This window comes from Gopherus evgoodei, chromosome 7, assembly GCF_007399415.2.
Source record: "Gopherus evgoodei ecotype Sinaloan lineage chromosome 7, rGopEvg1_v1.p, whole genome shotgun sequence".
Lineage (NCBI taxonomy): Eukaryota > Metazoa > Chordata > Testudines > Testudinidae > Gopherus > Gopherus evgoodei.
In genome coordinates, this window is record NC_044328.1 from 130,716,851 (window position 1) to 130,740,663 (window position 23,813).

The 23,813-nt window shown below is 61.7% G+C and overlaps 1 protein-coding gene across 2 annotated transcripts; it reads right to left on the bottom strand.

Moving 5' to 3' along the window:
- Positions 1 to 153: 153 nt before the first annotated feature.
- Positions 154 to 21,041, bottom strand: BRPF1 (bromodomain and PHD finger containing 1). Of its 2 annotated transcripts, none has more exons than XM_030569737.1 (14): positions 20,990 to 21,041; positions 16,504 to 17,112; positions 14,447 to 15,406; positions 12,768 to 12,924; positions 11,544 to 11,675; positions 10,963 to 11,091; positions 9,743 to 10,055; positions 7,609 to 7,911; positions 4,547 to 4,834; positions 4,306 to 4,453; positions 3,472 to 3,608; positions 3,261 to 3,379; positions 1,249 to 1,403; positions 154 to 1,072 (listed from the first exon to the last, which is right to left on the bottom strand). In XM_030569737.1, the coding sequence occupies exons 2-14, from the start codon at positions 17,100 to 17,102 to the stop codon at positions 889 to 891; spliced, it is 3,624 nt and encodes a 1,207-aa protein (XP_030425597.1). In that variant the 5' UTR covers positions 17,103 to 17,112; positions 20,990 to 21,041; the 3' UTR covers positions 154 to 888. The 2 variants fall into 2 exon arrangements, with proteins under 2 accessions (XP_030425597.1, XP_030425596.1); XM_030569736.1 differs by having other exon boundaries at positions 10,945 to 11,091.
- Positions 21,042 to 23,813: the final 2,772 nt, after the last annotated feature.

A 23,813-nucleotide genomic window follows, 5' to 3' on the forward strand; every position in this document is an offset into this window, starting at 1 on the left:
TCTATGGCCCAGGCCCCGCCCCCTCCCAGCGCCCGGGACGCGGCCAGGCCCCGCCCCCTCCCAGCGCCCGGGACGCGCCCAGGCCCCGCCCCCTCAGCGCCCGGGACGCGCCCAGGCCCCGCCCCCAGCCCAGGCCCCGCCCCTGCCGCAGGCCAGGGTGCAAAGGGAGGGTTTATTTCCTAAGACTCAATAGATTTTCTTCCTTCCAAATAAATACAAAGGCGCGTCTGACCCTGCAGGGAGGAGGAGAGGCGAGTCCAGTGGGGGGAAGGGGCGGGCAGGGCACAGCCGATCCCAACAGCGACGTATCAAAGTGTGCAAGAAGATCACAAAGAGAAGTCCCAGGCTACACAGGCTGGAAGGGCCATGAGGGGAAGCGCTGTTCAAAACCAAAATGCTTCCCCAAGACCCTGAAACGGGCTACAAATGAGAATAATTTAAATTCTCCAGTCTGTACAGTATTTACAGCGCCCTTCCCCCACTGGAGCTGTGCCACTGCACACGGGAGGGAGGCACCAGCCCCAGGGAACTGGGACTGGCTGGGCACCTGCCCTGCCCCTGGGAATGTGACACTCAAGCCAGGGAGCAGGGACAGGCAAGGCAGCACCCTAGAAGGGGAGGCTCTCGCAGAATCAGCTGGAACCGGGGGAGGGTGCAGAGGGTACTGCTAGGCACTGCATTCATCAGCAGGCAATAGCTCTGCCTGCTTCTGCTCTAACCCACTCACCCCTGGCTGCTTTCAGGAGCACACTCTGTCCCAGTGATGGGGGCAAGCCCCTGCTCCTGTACAGACCAGCTGCACGAAGTGCTCAGGACTGAGAGCCCTGTTTGCCCTGAGACTGAGAAGCCATGAGCAGAGCCAGTGGATCACCAAGGCAGCAGCTGGCATCAGTCACTCTCGCTGGAGTCGCTGCTCTGTTCGCCTTGCACCTTGTTGCGGTGCTGCATGGCACGGTGGTAAGCAATCTGCACAGACTTGCGGATGTTTGACTTCCGGCCCTCCAGCATCTTCTCCTTATCCAGGTCCTGGTTCACACCCAGTGGCACAAGCTTGGTCCGGGGCAGCCACTGCCTGGAGGAAAGGACATCGCACCTCATGAGGCTTCCCATCAGCTGCATACCCCACCCCGAGCCTGGTGGAGTTCACTGACTTGCCCTCAGTTCCCCATCCCCAGCAGGCCTTGCTCTGTCTTGCTGGGGGACCACAGAGCTGGCACACATCACAAGAAAGCCCTGGCCGGCCCTTACCAGGTGCGCTTGTTGTCAAAGAAGAGGACGAGGTAGAGATGCTCTCGTGCTTCCTGAGTCATCTGCTCTCCCAACTTCAGCACCTCCAAGGGAGGCACTGGAATGGGGACACCATGGTGGAACATACCCTCCCGTGGCATCTTCGGATCAATGATCTGCCAAACCAGCAGGGAGACAAAGGTGAGATCCCAGGGTAGGGGCAGAAGCCCCCCAGCTCCACTAAGACACTGAGGAAAGCCTTTCCTGGGGGTATAAAGGCAGAATCAGGATGCTCACTCCAGCTGGGAAAAAGCAGCGTGCTGCCCAGCCCCTAATAATCCACTCACGCACCTCCCCTCAGCTCTTGGCAGCATTAGGCCTTTGAACCTCCCCACAGGGCTTGGTTTGACCAGTTTGTTCCCAAGTGTTGCGCTTAGAGCCCAAAGGCCCCGTGTTAGTGACTGCACTGCAAAGCAGCCAACTAACACCAGCTCTCTGAGCTCTGTGTCTGTCACCTCAACAACCTGAAGCAAAGGGGCTCCAGGTGTATACAAAGAGGCAACACCACAACCAGTTCAGGCGAAGTCACAGGGGCTCTCTCCTGCTCACATCCCCCCTTCAGAAACAGCCTTAGCTCATGCTTGTGTTTGCAATTCCTTGCCTTCCGCGATGGGCCTCTGGTATCACTGACAAGACAGCAGCTGGTGTGCTGAGAGCACTGCCTACCATGCTGATGACCAGACTCTCAGCGCTTCCTTCTCTTTAGACTGCGAGCGGCCTGGGGCAGGCTCTGCATACAGCGCCTAGCACAGCAGAGCCTGGTCTGTAACTGGGGCTCCAAGGCAATGCCACAGTACTAACAAACCAACTCTCTTGCTAGCCTCTGGGAAGAAGAGCCTCCAGCTCCCCGGGGACTGCGTGTCTGCTGCACTCACATGAGTGAAGCTGTATTGGAGACGGTAGAGCCTGCAGCTCAGTCTCCTGTAACCCTGGGGAGCAGATCTGCAGAGTGACGGGGGTATTTCCATGCTCGGCTGAGGCTGGAGCAGCACTTTCCAAGGTTCGATTGCTAGGTTTTTAAGGCCAGAAGGGACTTTCTAGTCTGCATAACAAAGGCCAGAGAGCGTCACCCAGCAACTCCTGCACTGACCCCCACCGCTGGGTCTGACTAAAGCAGGACCAGCTAAGAACTGAGAAACAGCTGGGGCCAGGATCACTAGCCTGGGGAGCCAGCCAGCCACATTCTAAAGGGGTTCACAGCAGCAGCAGCAGCACGGCCGTGCTGGGTCAGACCAATGGTCTGGCTCTGGCAGTGGCCAGGTGCTAGCAAAGGGAATAAATAGAACAGGGCTGTTATCCAGTGATCCAGCTTCTGGCAGTTGGAAATTTAGGAACACCCACAGCATGGGGTTGTTGCCCTGCCCATCCTGGCTAACAGCTATTGATGGGCTGTCCCCCATGAAAAGACAGTTCAACCCAGTCGTACTTTTCTTCACATCCCCTGACAATGAGTGCCACACAAGAACTTCCTTGTGTTTTAAACCTGCCGCCTAATCGTGTTACGTGAAGAGGCAAATGATGCTTCCCTATTCACAGTCCACCTGTTATGACTGTACAGACCATGCATAAGTGTTCTCTCTGGCAGGCAGGGGGCAGAGGAGACCTGAGGCCACCCCCAAGAACAGGGCTACCCCACAGGATTTGCACATTGGAGCAAATGGCAAATGTGCTTTAGCCCTAATTGTTATGGGAAGCAGCAAGCCCCTTAACTTCCCCACTAGTCACAGGGCTCAGGGAGACTAGCCCACAATCGGCACAAGAGCAGCAAGTCTCCAGCCGGACTGGCCCAAGGATGGCAGTGACATGTGGTGCAGATCATCTGGGAGCAAGGGGAGGGGATTCCCAGTGTTCTGGCCATCCAGCAAGAGAATCCATTCACTCCCTCACTAGGAGCCAGGTGAGATTCTGCCAGGCCCTGGATCCTGCAGGGGGAGGAAAAGGAGAGCTGAGGGCACCCAGCCTGCCGTACCCACCAGTGCTGGGTACGATGGGTACCCCCTGCACTTAGCCCACACCAGGTCCAAGGCGTCCAGAGAGGAGTCTTCATCTTCCGACAACCACCCGGCTCCACGCCCAATGCTCTTACGCACCACTGTGCCAAAGAAAAGAGGGGAAGAATTAGCACTGACACTTCCAGACAGCGACAGAAGCTGGAAGCTGCTGGCTGAGGCCCAAGATACTCACTACTGTGACCAACGCCTCGCCCAGCACCAACAGAGTAGGACTCATTCTCTGTTCCAGAAGTATCCTCGCTGCTGTCCTCTGGGAAGTTGACACGGGAGAAGGAGGGCTTCCCTCTGCCCTGCTTTGAGGGCGTCGTGCTGTGGGAAGGCAGGGAAGGAGTCCTATTACTAGGTGCCACGTTACCTTTCCAGGCACTGCGGGGAGGAGATCCTTAGGACACCCATGCTCTGGGGAGGCGGCCAGCCAGTGCCCTCAGGAATAGAGCCCACAGTGCTCAGCAGAGCAACTGCCCACAATACTGTTCTAAGATATGGGGCTCTCCAGTCGCCTTTGAAAGGGAGAGTCAGTGGTTAAGTGAGAAGAGTCCCCCCAGATGGCATTCCACCCCGCCCCCACCCAGATCTTCACTCCAGGGCAGGCCTTAGGGTCCCTCTGTCCACAGAGAGAAAGAAACTGGCACAATCCACCCAACCCATGCTGGCCTCCAGCAGATATGTGCGGGAGCAACCTCTGTGCTGTTCTCTGGTTCGGGCTCTCCGGCCATGGCCTCACCAAGAGGGCTGTTTGACAGCTTCCCCCAGGGCAGGGCTGAGCGCTGGCAGACGCATAGCAAGCCAGGCCCAATGAGTCCCAGAGTCTGGGCCTTCTGCTCCTCAGCAGGCACGTCACAAACATACGTGGCTTTGGGCACTGCATGTGAGAGGAAGGGAGGAGCGGGAGCAGCCATGGTGGGTGCTTCAGCCTTCAAAGAGTTACTGCTTAATGGATTTACAAACAGGCTGAAGGCCCCACTCCTGGTACAGCCGCTGGGACAGAGCCACCTCGGCACTGTACCTGGTGCGATCTGAGGCAGCACTGCTGCTGCTGCTGCTGCTGGACTCCGAGTCGGAGCTGCTCCGAGGAAGGCTGCAGTCATTCCGGTAAACCAGGAAGCTCTTTTTAACTGGCTGGCTTCCGCCACTGAAGCCATTGGCTGACAGGTCTGCAGCAGAGCCAGGTGAGGGACATCATTAGTCACACACACAGATCCAGCATGGCCCCCTCCGACCCTCGCTGCTGCACCATCCACACTCACCAATGGGAGGGTCTTCGGTGGATTTATCGCTGTCACTCTCTGAGCTGGAACTTGGCCGTGGGCTTCTCCCTCTCTTCCGCTGGCGCTGCGACCCCTCCATTATTGGAAGCTGGGGGGGACCTATTGGGCTACTCCCATGCCCTGCAGCTAGCTGGCTGTCCCGGTTCTTGGGTGGGCGTCCGGGGCGTTTTGGGGGCCCTGCGGTTTTGGGGTTCTTTTTGGAGAAGAGCACAGAAGTCCTCCTGCCGACCTCGTGTGCTGGGGTGGAGGAAGAGTTGGGGCCCAAGCCTGGCAGAGAGGATGAGAGACAGCATGTTCAGAAGCTGGGCAGCAGGCTCCACCACGTTGCTCCACTCCCAGCTCCCCAGGAGAGCTCTGGAAATCTGCCCCCACAGCTCACACCTGCCTCCAGCAAGGCCATCGGGCAGCAGTGCGCAAAAGCACGAGGGGAGAGCTGCGGGGAGCTCAGGGCTGGCACAAGAGAGCTGCAGATCAGCAGCAGAGCTTTGTAAGGAAGGGATAGTCCCATGCCTTCTCCCATCTTGCCACCACTGTCCTCACATCACCAAACCTGGGCAGTTGGCAGAGTTGCAGAGAATCCTCACCAGAGGGGATCTCCAGAGAAGCCTCCACCCTAGCAGTGCAGCCACTCCCTCATGTTCAGAGACACCGAAATCAACAAAAGGAAGCAAGATGAGCAGCAACAGCATCTCCCAAATTCCTCAGGCTCCAGCTGGGAGCTGCCCAGCCCTGCTGTGCCCCTGAAAAGCTACAGACATCTGAAGTGCTTGTGAAAAAGCTTGCACTTCCCTGTGCTAAAGGCCCAGCAAGCCTGCAGCAGGAAAGCAGTCCAGCCCCATGGATTCCCACTGGGCCCCATGCCCACAGTCAGTTCATGGCCAGTGGTTATTTCTGAAAAGGACTGAAGGATGCAATTTCTGCCGTGCTCTCAAGGCAGCCAGGCCCAGAGCCTCCTTCCTTGTGCGTGCCAGGGAAGGGGGAGCTTGTAGGTGGTCAGTGCTTCAGCTCTTGGCTGCTGCACTGTTCTCCAAGCAGCCTAGCTCACCGGCCAACACTGCTGGCTCCCATCCAGCTCTGACTCCGTCCTCTGCAGCCTGGCTCCATGGCACAGTGCAGGGAACACGCCCTGCCAGCCAATCAACTGCCTCGTGGGGGAAAGCTGCCGAGCAAGTGGCAGCTGCAGGCAGGTCCTGGCACAACTGGGAGACAGGAAATGAAATGCTGGGCACCTGGTGCAGCAAAAAGGGAATCTTGGATTGGAAAATGCCCAACTCTACACTCTGGAGTTGGCAACTGTCCCATCTGAGAGGAACAGGGCAGGTCATGCCTGCCAAAGCTATTGATCCCAGCTTTCCAGACTCCAGGAGGCAACACCTTCCTGGGTCATGCTCATGCATGGCCCTGTTAAGATGTGCCAATGTGTCGGGTGTGGTAACCCTGCCCGGGCGCTAGCCCCTGCAACCCAGCAGCCCAGAACGCTGTCCTGGCACGAGACGGCCAAGGAGGGAGCTTGGGATCCACCCGAAGGGGCAGTTGGAAAGAGCTGGAGGGGAAGAAGGATGCAGAGGCTGAGCTAGCGAGTGGAGCTGGGGAAGGGATCAGCTAAGAGAAGAACTGGGAAGCGAGAAGGAGGAAAGAAGGAAAAGGTGAAAGGTCTGAGGTCAGGAGACGCAGGAAAGTCAGACCTGGGTCTGGGAGCAGACACTCAGCGAGGGAAATGGAGGGCGTGCAGGAGAGGGCGTCATGGCAATCCACCCGGGGAAATGGGACCGGCTCCAAAGGCAGTTTTAGCTTAAACCAGACCCTGCAAAGGGGAAGTGAGGCAGGCCCCCCCCCCGGGGCCTCAAGCCCGTGCCCAGAGACTGAGCGTCTAGTGAGGCAATACAGGTCGAAGGGGCCCAGTGCCCGGGTGAAGGCCCCGAGTGAAGAAACCTGGTTGGTGACAAACTGGGTCCAAAGGGATAGCGCCAGGAGCAGCCAAGCCAAGGAGAGGCAAAGAACAGGCCAGCGAGAGCGGAGCTGCACTGCCAGCCCAGGAGAGGAAAAGCTGCCCAGGCTGCTGGAGACAGATCTCTGCGCCGAACCCCATGACTCTGGACCTAGCTGGGCAGCGTGGCCAAGGTCCCCCGGGTCCTGAGCGGGGAGCCTAGAGCTGCCCGTTCGAAGCATCAGGCCTTGGCCACAGCCGGGTGGATTTCAGCTCCTGCTCCCTGTGGGGTTTTCCCAGCTCGCTTCCAAACCCGTCCAAAGGAGCCCGTGTGGCCTGGTTTGCTCTGTCGCCCCTCCTGGTTAGCCCAGCCAGGTCACCCACTCCTCCCAGCAGGCCCCCGGGCCCTCCTGCTCTGCCCACCCCCACCCGGCCTCTCCTCCCCAGGGGCCCAGCCCGACCCCCATCCAGAGACCCGCCCCCACCCGGCCTCTCCTCCCCAGGGGCCCAGCCTGACACCCCCCCCATCCAGAGACCCGCCCCCACCCGGCCTCTCCTCCCCAGGGGCCCAGCCCGACAGCCCCCCATCCAGAGACCTGCCCCCACCCGGCCTCTCCTCCCCAGGGGCCCAGCCCGACCCCCATCCAGAGACCCGCCCCCACCCGGCCTCTCCTCCCCAGGGGCCCAGCCCGACCCCCATCCAGAGACCCGCCCCCACCCGGCCTCTCCTCCCCAGGGGCCCAGCCCGACCCCCATCCAGAGACCCGCCCCCACCCGGCCTCTCCTCCCCAGGGGCCCAGCCTGACCCCCATCCAGGCTCTCCCAGCTCCACTCAGGCTCCCCGCCGGCCCCATTCAGGCTCTCCCAGCCAGGATGACCAGATGTCCCGAGTTTGAGGAGTTTGTCCCGCATCCCGACCAGAGTACAGTCGGGAGCCATTTGTCTTGATATTTTGTTTCCTCCCACCACAGCCTCTGCTCTGGAAGGCATGGTCCATGGCTGCTGATTCTGCACACTCCACCCTTCTCAGGCCCTGCCCAGATATGGGGTTACACCAAGCCCCTGGGTATTACATGCTGTGCCAGGGTGTTGATACCACGCCCCCAGCCAGTACCTTTGCCAGTTTCCTGGCTGCTGCTCTCCTCTGCAGCGCTGTCTGTCTGTATGTCCTTCTCGCAGGGGTGGTGGGCCTGCAGGATCCCCCTGGCGGAGGGGCCGTGCCTGTCCAGCACATCCCGTGGGTGAGCCAGCTTCCGGCGCAGGACTGTGATCTCCTTCTTGATCATCTTGGCACGGCGGGAGCGCCCGATGCTCTGCTTCCCAGCACTGACCTCATCCAACTGCTCCAGCAAGATCTTAAGCTGCTCCTCCAAGGGCAGGTGCTTCTGATTCTCTGACAGCAGCAGCCGCACCTCCTCTGTGGGCACAAAGAGGGTCAGATGGGTGAGAGAAGCCAGGTAGTGCTTTGAAATTCTCTTCCTCCTGGAAAGGGGACATGACAATCCACAGGCACAGAACAGTCACCTGAAGGGGGCCCAAGAGACAAACTCCATGGGAAGGGAGGAGCCAAACAGGCTCAGTCTCAGAAATGCACAGAGAATAATCCACATCGAGCTGAATGGGCCAGGGGTTTGCCACTGGATAGAGCAGCACAAGAATCAATTCATTAGGGGGGTGTCCTGGAGCAGGGAGGGGAGGGGAGGGGACGTGCCCCCCCCCCAGCTCTGGGGAGACCCCACCTCCTGGGCCCTGTACTCAGCTCCAGGCCCAATTCCTCCAGCTGCCCAGACTGGGCAGGGCCAGTCCTGCGGGTTGGCAGTCCAGGCGGTGGCCAGGGCGGCCCGCCATGCGCAGGATTTGCCTGATTCTTACCTGACCTGCTAAGAGCCAGCTGGGCTAACAGAGGCAGCAGACAGGAAGGTGGAGCAGCTGCCTCTGGAGAGCAGGGCGAGGGACCCGAGCTGCAAGGGGCCGAGCCAGGTGACTCCTCCGGAGCCAGGGTGCCCCCCTCCCCCATGCTCCACTGTTGTGTGCAATCCCCACTGCTCCTGTCTCCCCCTCCTGTTCCTCCTTGGAGCCTCGGGCCACTCTGAACTGGGAGCGTCCTCCTGTCTGCTATGCGGGGAGAGGGACTGATATCGGGGTGTCCCCCTCCCTCACCCGTGTACTCAGTCTCCACTGAGCTGGGGTAATGAGACGGGGAAAATCTGTTTGTGCAGCTGCCTCTCCGGGTCCAGCAGCAGCTTGCGTCTGAACAAGCCTTCAGATGCCTGACCCCGAGTGTTTCTTAAAGAGACAGTACGCTCAACACTCACTCAGCCACATACAATCCCCCCAACACACACTTCACAGCACAATCCTGGTATCAGGAGCTGCTGTTCTTCTCCCTCTCCTTACACAGCCTGCAGGGGAAGTGACCTGGATGCAGGGAGCCCTGATGTCGCTCCTTGCTCTCCCCCCCACCCCCACACAGCTCCTTAGCGGTGGGTGTGGGGGGGCGCAGAGGGGGTGCAGCAATGCCAGGTGCTTCGTCACTGCATCCAGGTCAGTTTTCCCATGTGGGTGCAGAATGGGGTGCAGGGATTAGGGGCACAGGAGGGGAGTGCAAGGATTAGTGGTGAAGGGAGGGTGAAGAGCCCCTGGGGCAATTTGGGGGAGGGGGGCGTGCCACACCCACAGGGACACCAAAATGCAAGTTTGCCAGGGTGCCATTTTCCCTAAGATCGGCCCTGTGCAGGGAAATGGGGCTGGCCCTGGGAAGGCCTCCATTCTACACCCTCACTGTCCCGTTGGAGGGAGCTGAGAGGGGACTGAAGGGAAGAGTCTGGCTTGGGGGCACATGACAGCAGCTTGCCAAAGGGCCCTGCATGGCACAATATGCATTATGTCATCCCCGAATCATTAGCACAAGACCAGGAAAACCAGATTCTCTTGTTGCACCTGACCATGTGCACCAACAGCACCGAGGGGCAAGCCAGGAAGCCCGTCTCCATCTGCCAACCAGCAAAATGCACCTGACCCTCGGGGTCCAGAACTGCCCTGGGACTGGCCCTGTCTCTTTGGGGAACGGGCATGTGGGCTGGCTAGGAGACATAGGAGGAGGTGGCAGATATTGCCGGGGGAGGATGGGTGCACTAGAATTATGTCCTGCCCTGGCCTCCAATGATCTAGCAGGAATTCCCCGCTGTGACTTCCACAGGTGACCCTCCTGCAGCCTTTGCACCCTGGGATGGGGTGTCAATACCCACCCTCCTCAGTGCCTCGGTGCAGCACTTCATCCACAGGGATGCAGTGTGGAAAGTGCATGCCTGTCTCAAAATCAATGCCCATTTTCTCCGCTTGCCGGCGAGCCTGCCGCAGCACAGCTCCCCCCTGCTCTCGCAGCCGCACGGCCGCACGGTAGAAGATTGTGTCCTTGGCATTGTATTTCAAGCAGTTGCTGACAATCAGGTTGAAATCTTCCTCAAAGTCATCCAAGTTCATGTAGTGATAGGCCTCCAGGTTCTGCTTCATGGTATAGAAATCCATTGGCTTCTTGATATGATCTAGGTAGTCTGGGACCTGCACAGGGAGAACAGCCAGAACTGAGCCTGGAGTCACACCTCAGAACTACCTGCTCCAAGAAAACAGCTGTTAGAAGAATCCAGTCCTGGTGCTTTGCCCCAAATGGCGTCGCATACCCTGCAAACACTGCCCGCTCTGTGTAGACACAGGGAACGGCACTAACAGACTGGGCCTAGGCATACTGCAGCCCAGCCCAACACCAGGAGCAATACAGCTGGAGGCGTTTCAGAGGTGCCATTGCTCACACCACAGCCCCAGCCCTAGCCCTCTCCTCTGGCTGGTGGCAAGCAGGAATCCGGCCCAGGCTCTGGAATTCCCCAAGGCATGCCAGAGGCTTGCCTTCCTCCCAGATAGGTTGGAGGGGGTGGAATTTCATAGCCCAGTTACAGAGGGCTCCAAGATGTGCAAACACACAGAAGAATTGCAAGAGTAGGGCAGCGGGTGCAGGCAGGCACAGCCCCTGGCGAGATAAGACCGAGAAGGACACAGTTGACAGACTCAGAGTTTTCCACTGCACCCGCTCGGGAGAAGTCTGATGCCAAACTCATTTCATGTCGATGCCTAGAGAGAGTGCTTCCAAGGGAACGGAGGGGAGCGTGCTGAGGGTCCCACTGCACCCTGCCTTTCCAAGCAAGGAGCCCTGCTTGCCTGGCCCGGCCAAGCCCACCATAACCGCACAAGAGGAATACGGACCATTCATCTCTCTGCCAGTCTCTGTACCAGGCTACAGTCCCAGCTGTGCTCAGCTCAGCTGCCCACATCCCCACTTGGCTAAGTCCCCGGGCCGCCTGCTAGCTGTCTGGAGAACACCACTTGCTGCCTTTGGCGTGGGCAGACGGGGGTTGAGTTTGAGTGAAGTAGAAATCCGGGGGGAGGGGGTTCTTACTTCGTAGATTTCTGTTACCTCAGACAGAGGGACCGGCTCGCTGAAGATGTTGCCCGTGTCCTTCTCCTGGAGCTGCTCGAGAGTCCTGCGGAGGAGGATGAGGAAGGGCGTCAGCTGCATCTCCAGCACCACCTGCTGGATTTTAATCTGAAACACAAGAACAGGGCGGGACTGAGCCTTTGCCTCCTGGACCTGTGCTACAGCCTGTGGGACGCAGACAAGGCTCTGGGTGCGATCTGGACTTCAGAGAGAAAAGAGGAGCCATTTCCCAGCTGCTTCAAGAGGCCAGCCTCCCCGTGCGATGGCTGCACGCAGGATACTCTGACTGAGTGTGTCAATGCCAGTGAAAAGCAGAGATGCAGGAACAGCACCTGCACTTCCCAAAGCCCCACCCCCCCTCAGACCCTGCTGGGACAGGGCACAGCGTAAGCACACACCACCGCACGGCATAAACAGGAGAATCAGCCAGTACCCACGGGGGGACCTGCGCTCCCCTCCCTTCCCACACTCACGTCAGGAATCTGGGCTCGCCCCAAGTTCCTGCAGGGGGGACCTGTGCTGTCACCCCCAAGCTCCCAGGAGGGACACACAATTGTTACCGTCTCTCTCTTGAGCTTCTCCCGTTTGCGTATCAGCTCCACCAGCAGGCGCGCGCGCTCTAGGTCATGGCGGAGGCGCTGCCATGATTTCAGCTGCTCCTTCAGGGCCCAATTCTTATCCTCTGTCTCCCTCTGCAGGAACATCAGAGACCATGAGATGGAGGGAAGCAGCTCCCCGTGGCAGTGTGCTGGAAACTCTTTCCCCGTGAAGAGGGAGGGGCCTGACATTTTCAGAAGTGACTTGAGATTCCGGCACATCTGAAAATGGGCTGATTTCCGGCCAGTGCCAAGCACCTGAAGTGAAGTGTCTCCAGTTGGGCGGTCGCGTCTGAAAATGCAGACTTCTAATCCCTGGGGTTGCAGACAGACCATTCCCAATGTGACCCAACACAGCACTGCCTGCCAAGTCCGCAGTTAGATAAAGCTAGTGTGCCTCTGCAGCTGCTCAGAGCTCTGCTAAACGGCAGTGGAGCAGAGCTAATAATACTCTGGTCAGTTTCACTGCCCCCGCAGCAGGGAAATGGTGAATTTCACTCTGCTGAGTATAGCTGGGGCAAGTGCTGGAGCTGCTCTCCAGGAGCAGCCCACAAACCTGAGAAGGAGCAGAGTAGGGGAGACCTCTGCCCCATCCCAGCACCTGGGGTGCCGGAGAAGAGGTAGAGTGACAACCATGAGCCAGGAGGCTCTAAGGTGGTGAGCAGGGAGCAGAAACCCCCTGCTCCTTTCCAGAAACCAGAGGCACCCTAGTGACAGGCTGATGCAGACCCTAGGAACAAGCAGGGCTCAGAGCCAGAACTCTGGTAGGAATTCCTGCAGCAGGAATAGGGGCCTGTGTTTCTCCCCAGGACACTGCCCTGGACTTCCCTAGTGGGCCCTCCACTCTCACCCGGCCTCTGGCTAGCTCTCTGTAGTAGGTTTTTCCAACCCCTGCCAGCTGGAGACATGCAGGAGAGACCAAGGCAGCCAGACACTCTCTTTGCATCCCTCCCCATGGCGAGCTTTGGAAGGTAAGTGCCTGGTAAGTCTCAGATGCTGAACACAGTAGAGGAAGGGGAAGCAGCAGTGGTGGGGAGCTGGGACTGCTCTTTCCTCCAAAGGACAGTTTGGCCCATTCTCCAGCATGGCTCTGAAACTGCAGGTATTACGAGCAGGAAATGCTTCGGCCCCAGGGCCCTGGGATGTACAACGCACACAGGACATGAGCACCCAGAGCCCACCCCATACCTGGTCACAGTTCCTTTGTGACTGCAAGTGTGTCTGCAGCCGACGCAGCAGAGGCACCCCATTGCGGGACTGTCTCTTCAGCGTCCAGTAGCTGTGAAGTCTCTGCATGAACTGGCTCTTCCTCGGAATGGTTAAACGGTTAGTGATCTTACTGAGCCTAGGGAGGGAGGTAAAGCACATACATGATCAGTCAGGTGAGCCCTTCCACTGACAAACCAGGCCCAGCGAGAGGTGCCTAGCCACACAAGCCAAACCCCAGGGACTCAGCTCAGTATTAGCTGGGGAGTTTCCTGCAAGGCAGCAGTCCAGCTGAGAAAGGCGTGGGACAGACAGGCTTCTCTGCAGGACTGTGCTGCAATGGCATTCTAATCTCAAACCCGATAAGAGGAAACTTTATTCACACAACATGTAGTTAGTCTGCGGAACTCTCTGTCACATGATCTCACTGAGGTCAAGAACTTCAGGGCTTAAGCCAGTTTCTACCTATTAGAGACCAGGATAAGGTCTAATGTGGGGGGCAGACCATCACTAGTGTGGGGTTCTCCTTCCTCTGAAGCTTCGGGGCTGGTCACTGACAGATACAGAAGACTGGACTAGAGAAACCCTGGGTCTGATCCAGTCTGGCAATTACTATCTCCTTGCAAAGCCCCACTACTCTGCTGGTTACCAGCCCTTCATCCTCTTACCCAGCTCACTTTGTGAGGCCATTGTACAACTGGCATGCTCCCTGTCCTGCTTGGATGGTAAACTGTGGGTCAGGAGACAGCTAACAGGAGGTGAGAAACACCATGAAGACACCACAGATCCTTTGATTAGTTGGCCCTTGTGGTCCTGGCTAACCTTATGGGTCTGTGGAGCATAGGCCAGGGGTTTTCCTAGTTCCCACAACTTTGAATTGCGCTCCAGAGGAGGGCAGGTACCACCACTCCAGGCTGGGAGATGGGGCTGGGTTAACAGCTAGCAGAAAGCATAAAGTTAGTGCCCTTCCTGGGACACTCACATGGTGTCCCAGCAGCTAGCTCCATTCAGCACAGACTTCCTCAGGAGGATGGCCTTGGCCCTAACAAAGAGCTGAAGGAGCAGCAGGGCCAAGGGAAGAAATACAAACCAAGGCAGATAAATTAACAGTACCCTCTTCCTTCTACAATGGTTTGTTCCAAAGTCCCTGAGGTTAACATAACAGGAAAAGACCCCTGGGAACCCCCAGCTGCTTCCTGACCTGTCCCGCCACGCTCACTCTGCCATTAGACTAACAGCAGCCACCTGCTGCTCCTTCCGGCCCCAGCCACCTTCATGGAGCAGCACAGCGGAGAGGAGCTCAGCTTGGACTTATGAAACTGGCTGCAAGCCCCCGAGCCACACTGCTTGCAGGATTCACCAGCGAAGCCACCAAGCACCCCGAACAAGGAATGAAATAAACCAGAGCTTGGCGGGGCTAATGACAGGAATACAGACTGTCTGGCTGGGGGGACTGTACCTGTGGGGGGAGCAGGGCCTCGAGGCAAGGGGCTGTCTGGACAGAGGGGCTGTACCTGTGGGGGGCACAGGAGCCCGAGGCAAAGGGCTGGGGGGGAAGGGAGGCAGGACCCCAGGGCAAGGGGCTATACCGGGAGAGGGTGAGGGCAGGACCCCGAGGCAAAGGACTGTCTGGACAGAGGGGAGCGTGCCAGGGGCCGTACCTGTGAGGTGGGATGCAGGGCACTGACACCACAGGTGCTGCCGCTCGCTTTTCTGCCAAGATCTTCCTTGCCTTCTTCATTTTGATTCTGGATTTGGCCTTTGCCTTCTTCACCTTCTCTGAGCTCCAGCTTTTGCCCTCCTCCTCCTCCTCCTCGTCCTCTTCCTCCCCTTCACTGTGGGAGAGGGCGGGGAGCCTGCGCACCGAGCCAGGTGGGGTGTGGATGTCACAGTAGGCAGTTTTGCGCACACTGAAGGAAGTCCCATTTGCTCCTGTCTCCCGGACGGGCTCCATTTTCATGTAGAGTCCAGCCTGCTGGGCACAGGTGACATGGAAGGCAGTGTAGCAGTTGGCCTTATGGCACTGGATGCAAGCCCCCGAGCCACGCTGCTTGCAGATGTAGCAGGTCAGTTTCCACCGGGCAGGTGGGATGTGTTCAATGCTATCTATGGGCTCCAGGAACACAGTGTTGGCAAAGCAAACCTCTGGAATCCAGAGGGCACAGACCACATGTGCCCAGCGCCCATCGTCTGTCTGCTTGAAAGCACCGCCCTTGTTCGGGCACAGAGCACAGTCCACTGCCCTGGAGGGGGACTGGAGACACCTTCTGCAGAGCCACTGGCCCTCGGGGATGTAGGGCACCCCATAGCACTCCTGATGGACAGCCAGGTTGCACATGTCACAGAAGAGAATGACGTTGCTGTTCTGACACTCTCCATCATTGCAGATGCAGCAGACTGCATCCTCATCAACCAGGGCATTGGGGTCCCCCTTGTTGTGACTCTCAAAGTAGGACTCCTTCTCCAGCCGGTCCATTAAGTACTCAAAGATCTCCTGGGGAATGGGACTCACACCCTCTGTCTTCCGTCGGTCATTCATGATGTCCAGCCAGATATAATCTTCCTCGTCCATGTCATACTCCACCTCCTCATCCAGCTCCTCCGCTGATTTTTCAATGTACCTGAGTGGCAGGTAGAGAGGGAATGAGTGACTGGCAGGAACCAAGAGCTAGTGCAGCTAACTCCCCAAAGGGACCAGAGGGGGAGATTTGACCACCATGGCCAGGAACAAGCCAGAAAGAAAAAGGAAGGGGAAGGAACCCACTGAAATAGGAGATGTTGTGCATGCCTCTTTTCTCAGTTACTGAGCAGAACTGCAGTATGCTGGTGCGGCCGGGACAATGCAGGAAGGTCACTGCACCAAACAATGCTCCTGCTTGGCAACTGATGAAGCTTGGAGTATCTCATGAAGGCAAGACAATCACATGGAACATGGTACCAACCCCCAGGCAAGTTCCCATGTGCTCCGGGGCCATTTAACCTAACAAGTGGGGTAGTTCAGCTATTCTCATGGGCCGGCTGCCACATCAAGTCCCACTTGGAATCTTTTCTTCACACGCGTAAGAGGAGAAACGCTTACGTTCTGGAACAGATTCTGCGGCCAGTTACACGGAGCAGATACAGGGTACGTCTACACTGCAATACAACACTGCGGCTGGCCTGGGTCATTTGTGAGACAGTAAAATTGCAGTGTAGACTTCTGGCTTGGGCAGGAGGTGGGCTCTGAGACCTGCAAGGGAGGAGGGTCCCAGAGCCTAGGCTTCGGTCCGAGCCTGAATGTTTACACTGCAATTTGCTAGTCCCCAGTCCAAGTCCATTGACATGGCCCAGTCACGAGACATACCCTCAGGAACCACCAGGCTCCTGTTCCGCCACCTGCTATGGGATTGTAGCAGTGAGAAAGGGTTTGATAACAAGAGAGGTTTTGTCAGCCAGACAAGAAGTGGGAACCAATGAGTCTCCAGCTTATAGACCCCTGGGTTAATGGGACACCACAAAGGGGAGGAAAAGAAAGTCCCTGGAGCCTGCAACAACAGTGCAGCAGGATCTGTAGGATTCACCTCCCCAGAGAGGCCCATAGCAGAAACAGACAGGTACCATGTACACTGTGCCTGGACAAAGTACTAGACAGTGGGGAAGAATCCTGCCCCAGTCCCTGGGAGACAGCTTAGATGAAACCTAGCAGGGAGTCCCCCGCCCTCCAAAGTGCAGATGGTACCTGTAGTAAGAAGTGGGGCGAGGAGGTGCATCGGGGGTGTCCTGCTCCAGCTCCCGGTACACCACCTCTGGGAGCTTGGGGGTGGTGCCTGCAGAGGCGCTGTGGTGATGGTGGTGGTTGGAATCCTTGCGCTTCTCCTTGTTCTTGTGCTTGCCAGCTTTAGGGGTGGTGGCCGGGGTCTCTGTGTTCTCCTTGTTGCTCCCGTTCTCCGGCACCTCCTCAGGAGCCTCCTCATCCTCTGACACCACATCAAGGTTGTCAAAGATGCTAATGCGGTGCATGCGCCCATGCAGGTCCACTTCCACCATGCGCTGGGCCTGGGCGTAGGTCATCACTTCACGGCTTGGTGATTGCGAGGTTTCCGAGGGGCTGGGGGACTGCTTGTTGGCAGTGCGGGCCTGGCGCCCCTTCTTCTTGTGTTTGCGGAAGGGAGTATGCTGGGGTGGAGGTGGGTTGTCATGGTCATAGTGGTAAAGATGGTACTCGATGCCGCTGTAGCTCTTGTAGATTTTGCGGCAGGTGCCCACAGGGCACTCATATGGGGGCTTGGTTGCCCGCAGATTGTGGCAGAATGTCTTCACATCAAAGTCCACCCCCATGGCGTCACCTCTGCAAGGAAGAGGAGTGAGAGACAGGTATGAGGTGCAGTTATGTGCCCCCCAACTTCCCTGTGGACTCAACCACCCACCCTCAACCCTCACCCCCATCACCTGTGGGCTCATCTTCCCGCAGATCTGGGGCTCTCCCCACATCCCCCCAGTGCTCACACACCCAACCCTCACCCTCTGCAGGCTCATCTTCCTGCAGCCCTGGGGCTCTCCCCCCATGCCCCAAACCCCCCTGGGCTCACACACCCGCCCCCAATCCTGGGCCTTCATCCCCTGTGGGCTCATCTTCCTGCAGCCCTGTGACTCTCCGCCCGGTGCCCCCAACCCCCCTGGGCTCACAAACCCACCCTCAAACTGCCCCCCATGATTCCAACCCCCCTGGGCCCACACCCCCCCAAACCCCCCCATGCTCCCAACCCCCCTGGGCCCTCACACCCACCTCTCGCCCCCCCATGCTCCCAACCCCCCTTGGGGCCCACACACCCGCCTCCCACCACCCCCATGCTCCAACCCCCCTGGGCCCACACACCCACACCTGACCCCCCCATGCGTCCCAACCCCCCGGGGGCCCACACATCCGCCCCGAACCCCTCCATGCTCCCAACCACCCTGGCTCACACCTCGTCCCGACCCCCCCATGCTCCAACCCCCCTGGGCCACACACCCACCCCACGACGCCCCCCATACTCCCAACCCGCCTGGGCCACACACCCCCCTCCCGCCCCCTCATGCTCCCAGCCCCCCTGGCCCACAGACCCACCCTCGACCCCCCCATGCTCCCAACCCCCCTGGGCCCACAGACCCACCCTCGACCCCCCCATGCTCCCAACCCCCCTGGGCCCACACACCGCCCCCGACCCCCCCATGCTCCAACCCCCCTGGGCCCGCACACCCGCCCCCGACCCCCCCATGCTCCCAACCCCCCTGGCCCACCACACACCCGCCCCCTGACCCCCCCATGCTCCCAACCCCCCTGGGCCCACACACCCACCCCCGACCCCCCCATGTCCCTCAGCCCCCCTGGCACCACACACCCGCCCCCGATCCCCCCATGCTCCCAACCCCCCTGGCCCCACACACCCGCCCCCGACCCCCCCATGCTCCCAACCCCCCTGGGCCAACACACCAGCCCCCGACTTCCCCATGCTCCCAACCCACCTGGGCCCGCACACCCGCCCCCGACCCCCTCCATGCTCCCAACACCCCTGGGCCCACACACCCGCCCCCGACCCCCCCATGCTCCCAACCCCCCTGGGCCCACACACCCACCCACCGACACCCCCATGCTCCCAACCCCCCTGGGCCAACACACCCGCCCCCGACCCCCTCCATGCTCCCAACCCCCCTGGGCCAACACACCCGCCCCTGACTTCCCCATGCTCCCAACCCCCCTGGGCCCACACACCCGCCCCCGACCCCCTCCATGCTCTCAACCCCCCTGGCCCCACACACCCGCCCCTGACCCCCCCATGCTCCCAACCCCCCTGGGCCAACACACCCGCCCCCGACCCCCTCCATGCTCCCAACCCCCCTGGGCCAACACACCCGCCCCCGACCCCCTCCATGCTCCCAACCCCCCTGGGCCCGCACACCCACCCACCGACCTCCCCATGCTCCCAACCCCCCTGGGCCAACACACCGGCCCCCGACCTCCCCATGCTCCCGACCCCCCTGGGCCAACACACCGGCCCCCGACCTCCCCATGCTCCCAACCCCCCTGGCCCAACACACCCGCCCCCGACCCCCTCCATGCTCCCAACCCCCCTGGGCCCGCACACCCACCCACCGACCCCCCCATGCTCCCAACCCCCCTGGGCCAACACACCCGCCCCCGACCCCCCCATGCTCCCGACCCCCCTGGGCCAACACACCCGCCCCCGACCCCCCCATGCTCCCGACCCCCCTGGGCCCACACACCCGCCCCCGACCCCCTCCATGATCCCAACACCCCTGGGCCAACACACCCGCCCCCAACCCCCTCCATGCTCCCAACCCCCCTGGCCCCACACACCCGCCCCCGACCCCCTCCATGCTCCCAACCCCCCTGGGCCAACACACCCGCCCCCGACCTCCCCATGCTCCCAACCCCCCTGGGCCAACACACCCGCCCCAGACCTCCCCATGCTCCCAACCCCCCTGGGCCAACACACCCGCCCCCGACCCCCTCCATGCTCCTGACCCCCCTGGGCCCGCACACCCGCCCCGACCCCCGCCATGCTCCCAACCCCCCTGGCCCCACAAACCCGCCCCCGACCCCCTCCATGCTCCCAACCCCCCTGGGCCAACACACCCGCCCCCGACCCCCTCCATGCTCCCAACCCCCCTGGGCCAACACACCCGCCCCCGACCCCCTCCATGCTCCCAACCCCCCTGGGCCAACACACCCGCCCCCGACCTCCCCATGCTCCCAACACCCCTGGGCCAACACACCCGCCCCCGACCTCCCCATGCTCCCAACCCCCCTGGGCCAACACACCCGCCCCCGACCCCCTCCATGCTCCCGACCCCCCTGGGCCCGCACACCCGCCCCCGACCCCCTCCATGCTCCCAACCCCCCTGGGCCCGTACACCGGCCCCCGCCCCCCCATGCTCCCAACCCCCCTGGCCCCCCACACCCGCCCCCGCCCCCCCATGCTCCCAACCCCCCTGGGCCCGCACCCCCGCCCCCGACCCCCTCCATGCTCCCAACCCCCCTGGGCCCGTACACCCGCCCCCGACCCCCCCATGCTCCCAACCCCCCTGGGCCCGCACACCCGCCCCCGACCCCCCCATGCTCCCAACCCCCCTGGGCCCGCACACCCGCCCCCGACCCCCCCCATGCTCCCAACCCCCCTGGGCCCGCACACCCGCCCCCTGCCCCCCCATGCTCCCAACCCCCCTGGGCCCGCACACCCGCCCCCGACCCCCGCCATGCTCCCAACCCCCCTGGGCCCGCACACCCGCCCCCTACCCCCCCATGCTCCCAACCCCCCTGGGCCCGCACACCCGCCCCCGACCCCCCCCATGCTCCCAACCCCCCTGGGCCCGCACACCCGCCCCCTGCCCCCCCATGCTCCCAACCCCCCTGGGCCCGCACACCCGCCCCCGACCCCCCCCATGCTCCCAACCCCCCTGGGCCCGCACACCCGCCCCCGACCCCCCCATGCTCCCAACACCCCTGGCCCCACACACCCGCCCCCGACCCCCCCATGCTCCCAACCCCCCTGGGCCAACACACCCACCAACCGACCCCCCCATGCTCCCAACCCCCCTGGGCCCGCACACCCGCCCCGACCCCCCCATGCTCCCAACCCCCCTGGGCCAACACACCCGCCCCGCCCCTCCATGCTCCCAACCCCCCTGGGCCCGCACTCCGCCCCCGACCCCCCCATGCTCCCAAACCCCCTGGGCCCGCACACCCGCCCCCGACCCCCCCATGCTCCCAACCCCCCTGGCACCACACACCCACCCCGACCCCCCACGCTCCCAACCCCCCTGGGCCCGCACACCCGCCCCCGACCCCCCCCCACGCTCCCAACCCCCCTGGGCCCGCACACCCGCCCCCGACCCCCCCCCACGCTCCCAACCCCCCTGGGCCAACACACCCGCCCCGCCCCTCCATGCTCCCAACCCCCCTGGGCCCACACACCCACCTCCCGCCCCCTCATGCTCCCAACCCCCCTGGGCCCGCACACCCGCCCCCGACCCCCCCACGCTCCCAACCCCCCTGGGCCCGCACACCCGCCCCCGACCCCCCCATGCTCCCAACCCCCCTGGCCCCACACACCCGCCCCGACCCCCCCCCACGCTCCCAACCCCCCTGGCCCCACACACCCGCCCCCGACCCCCGCCGGACCTGCCCGGCCCCAGCCCCGCGGGGCAGCAGGCCTGGGGCTCACCGGCCGCCCGGAGGCCGCGGTCAGCGGCGGAGCCCGGTCGCTGCGGGCACGGCCATGGCGGCGGGGCCGGGCCGGGCCCGGAACAATGGAGGCTCCGGCGGCTCCTGGCGCGGGGCGGCCCCGCTGAGTAAAGCGCGTCGCGGCCCTTAGCAACCGCACTTTCGCCACGGCCGGGCGGGACAGGAGAGCGGGCTCGGGCGGGCCGAGCGAGGCGGGGCCGGGGCGGGCTGGCGGGCCGGGGCGGGGCGGGGCGGGCCGCGCCCTGCAGCCGCCCCCAGGAGTCTGGCAGTGCCGAGCCGGGCGAGGCGAATCTGCGGCCGGGAATCAATGGTGGCTCCGGCCCAGCCAATGAGCGCGGAGGCCCCGGACGCCTGGGTTCTCTCGCTGCTGGCGGTTCAAGGAACAGACCCCCGCCCCCCGCGCGGAGCCGCCCCAGCTGACCGGCCTGCGGGGGGGCAGGGGGACCCAGGGAGGATGGGCTGTGGGGGATGGGCAGGGGAATGCAGGGGGGACCCAGGGGGCATTGAGAGGGAGGGCTGTGGGGGATGAGAAGGGGGAGGGAGGGCTGTGGGGGGATGGGCAGGGGGACGCAGGGGGGATGGGCTGTGGGGAATGGGCAGGGGGACACGGGGATGCGGAGGGAGGGCTGTGGGGGATGGGCAGGGGGACACGGGGATGGGGAGGGAGGGCTGTGGGGGATGGGCAGGGGGACACGGGGGATGGGGAGGGAGACTTGGGGGATGGGGAGAGAGGGCTGTGGGGGATGAGAAGGGCGAGGCAGGGGGATGGGCTGTGGGGGATGGGCAGGGAGACGGGGGATGGGGAGGGAGGGCTGTGGGGGATGAGAAGGGGGAGGGAGGGATGTGGGGGGATGGGCAGGGGGACGCAGGGGGGATGGGCAGGGAGACTCGGGGGATGGGGAGGGAGGGCTGTGGGGGATGAGAAGGGCGAGGCAGGGGGATGGGCTGTGGGGGATGGGCAGGGAGACTCGGGGGATGGGGAGGGAGGGCTGTGGGTGATGAGAAGGGGGAGGCAGGGGGGATATGGGCTGTGGGGGATGGGCAGGGAGACTCGGGGGATGGGGAGGGAGGGCTGTGGGGGATGAGAAGGGGGAGGCAGGGGGGATGGGCTGTGGGGGATGGGCAGGGAGATGCAGGGGGATGGGCTGTGGGGGATGGGAAGGGGGGCATTGGGAGGGAGGGAGGAAAGGGGTATTTTGGGGCCCCTTTGCTGGTAGGTGTCTCCTGAAGTGTGCTGTGGCAGGTGGAGGCCAGTGGGAGCAGCGCCTGCCCTGCGCGGGGCTGGTAGGTGGTGGTGTTGCCCAGGGAACCTGTGTGCTCCTTCCCACCAGTCGCTTTGCCTGGTTGCTCTGCGGCGGGACAGGTGCCTGGGCTGGGGACAGGAAATGCCCCATGTGACACCTGCCAGACCCTGTTCTTCATAGATTCCAAGGCGGGAAAGTCCCTGGTGCTCACCTCGTCTGAGTCCTTTGTAACCCAGGCCAGAGACCTGCCCCCCTCCATAACCTCTAGAGCAGAGCTGTTAGAAAACAGCCATGCCTGGTTTAAACCCTGTGGGACATGGCATCCACCAGGCCTGCAGGGAAGTTGTTCCAAGGGTTAATTACTCCTCTCAAACCAGGGGGCAGGGAATTATCCAGCCCTAGTGCACGTGTTTCCACACCGAGTGCCCCCCAAAACCCGAACCCCGGGAACTGAGTACAAGAAGCAGCGGTGCCCAGTGGATGAAGCCCTCCAGTGAGGTTCCCCTGCCCCTCCCACCCCTTGTCTATTTACAGGCCAAGCTTGACTATCAATGTTCATCTTGTGATGCTTTCCGGTGGAGTGGGGGCCTGATCTCTGCTGGGCGAGGGGGCTGTACAGCCCTGGCATGCACAGTGGGTGTGTGCAGCACCTGGCACAATGATGGCTGAGCTCTGTTGGAGGGGAGGCTGGGGGCTGTGCAGAACCCGGCACAGTGGGGCCCCGATCGCAGGCATAACCATAATATAAAATGCTTTCAAGGCCTAGCAGACAGCCAGACCTACTAACAGCACGCTTCATTTATAATAGAATCCCCCCACCAGCCCCCATGGCTGTGGGGCACACAGGAGTAAAGCTGTATTGGAGACCCTAAACTCAGCACCTTAGCCTCCCATTACTGTGGGGGGCAGAGCAAGAACAGGCCCATTCCTAGACTCTGGAGTGCGTCTACATCGGTGTGATGCCTAGTGCAAAGGTGAGTTGCGGGGGCCCAGAGCAGCTCCCTCCATGCTGCAGTGCCAGAACCCACTCAGGGGATCAGTGCTTCCTGCGGGGAGCAGTTGGGCCCGAGGGGTCTGTGAAGGCAGATGGTTCTGGGTGCTGCCCACCTGCCGTTGAGCAGTGATATCTGGAGGGGCTGCTGCCACTGCCTGTTTTAAGTGACACAGGCTCAGCCCCTGAGTGCTCTGTGTGTCCCAGGACTGGCCATGATCTTTCAGGTTGAGGGGTGACTGCAAGGGCTCCATACTCAGGGCTGTGGCACAGCTAACAGCTTGCTGGGCATGCAGGGGTGCTTTGGCCACACACGCCCACGCTGGTGAACGGCCCTCAATGCTCGTTTAGAGAGAAGTTAATGCACGGGACATTGCTCTTGGCTGGCAGACGTCTCACCAAGCTGTGCCTGGTGACCAGGGACTGGCTAGGATGCAGCTTGCACTGATGTGCTGTGGGTAGATCACTAAAGCCCTTTACTGCTAACTGCTTCCTTAGCTGTAGGCTGTGCCAGCCCTATAATGCCTCGTGGCATGACAGCACACAACAGCCTGGCACAGAGCCCCCCA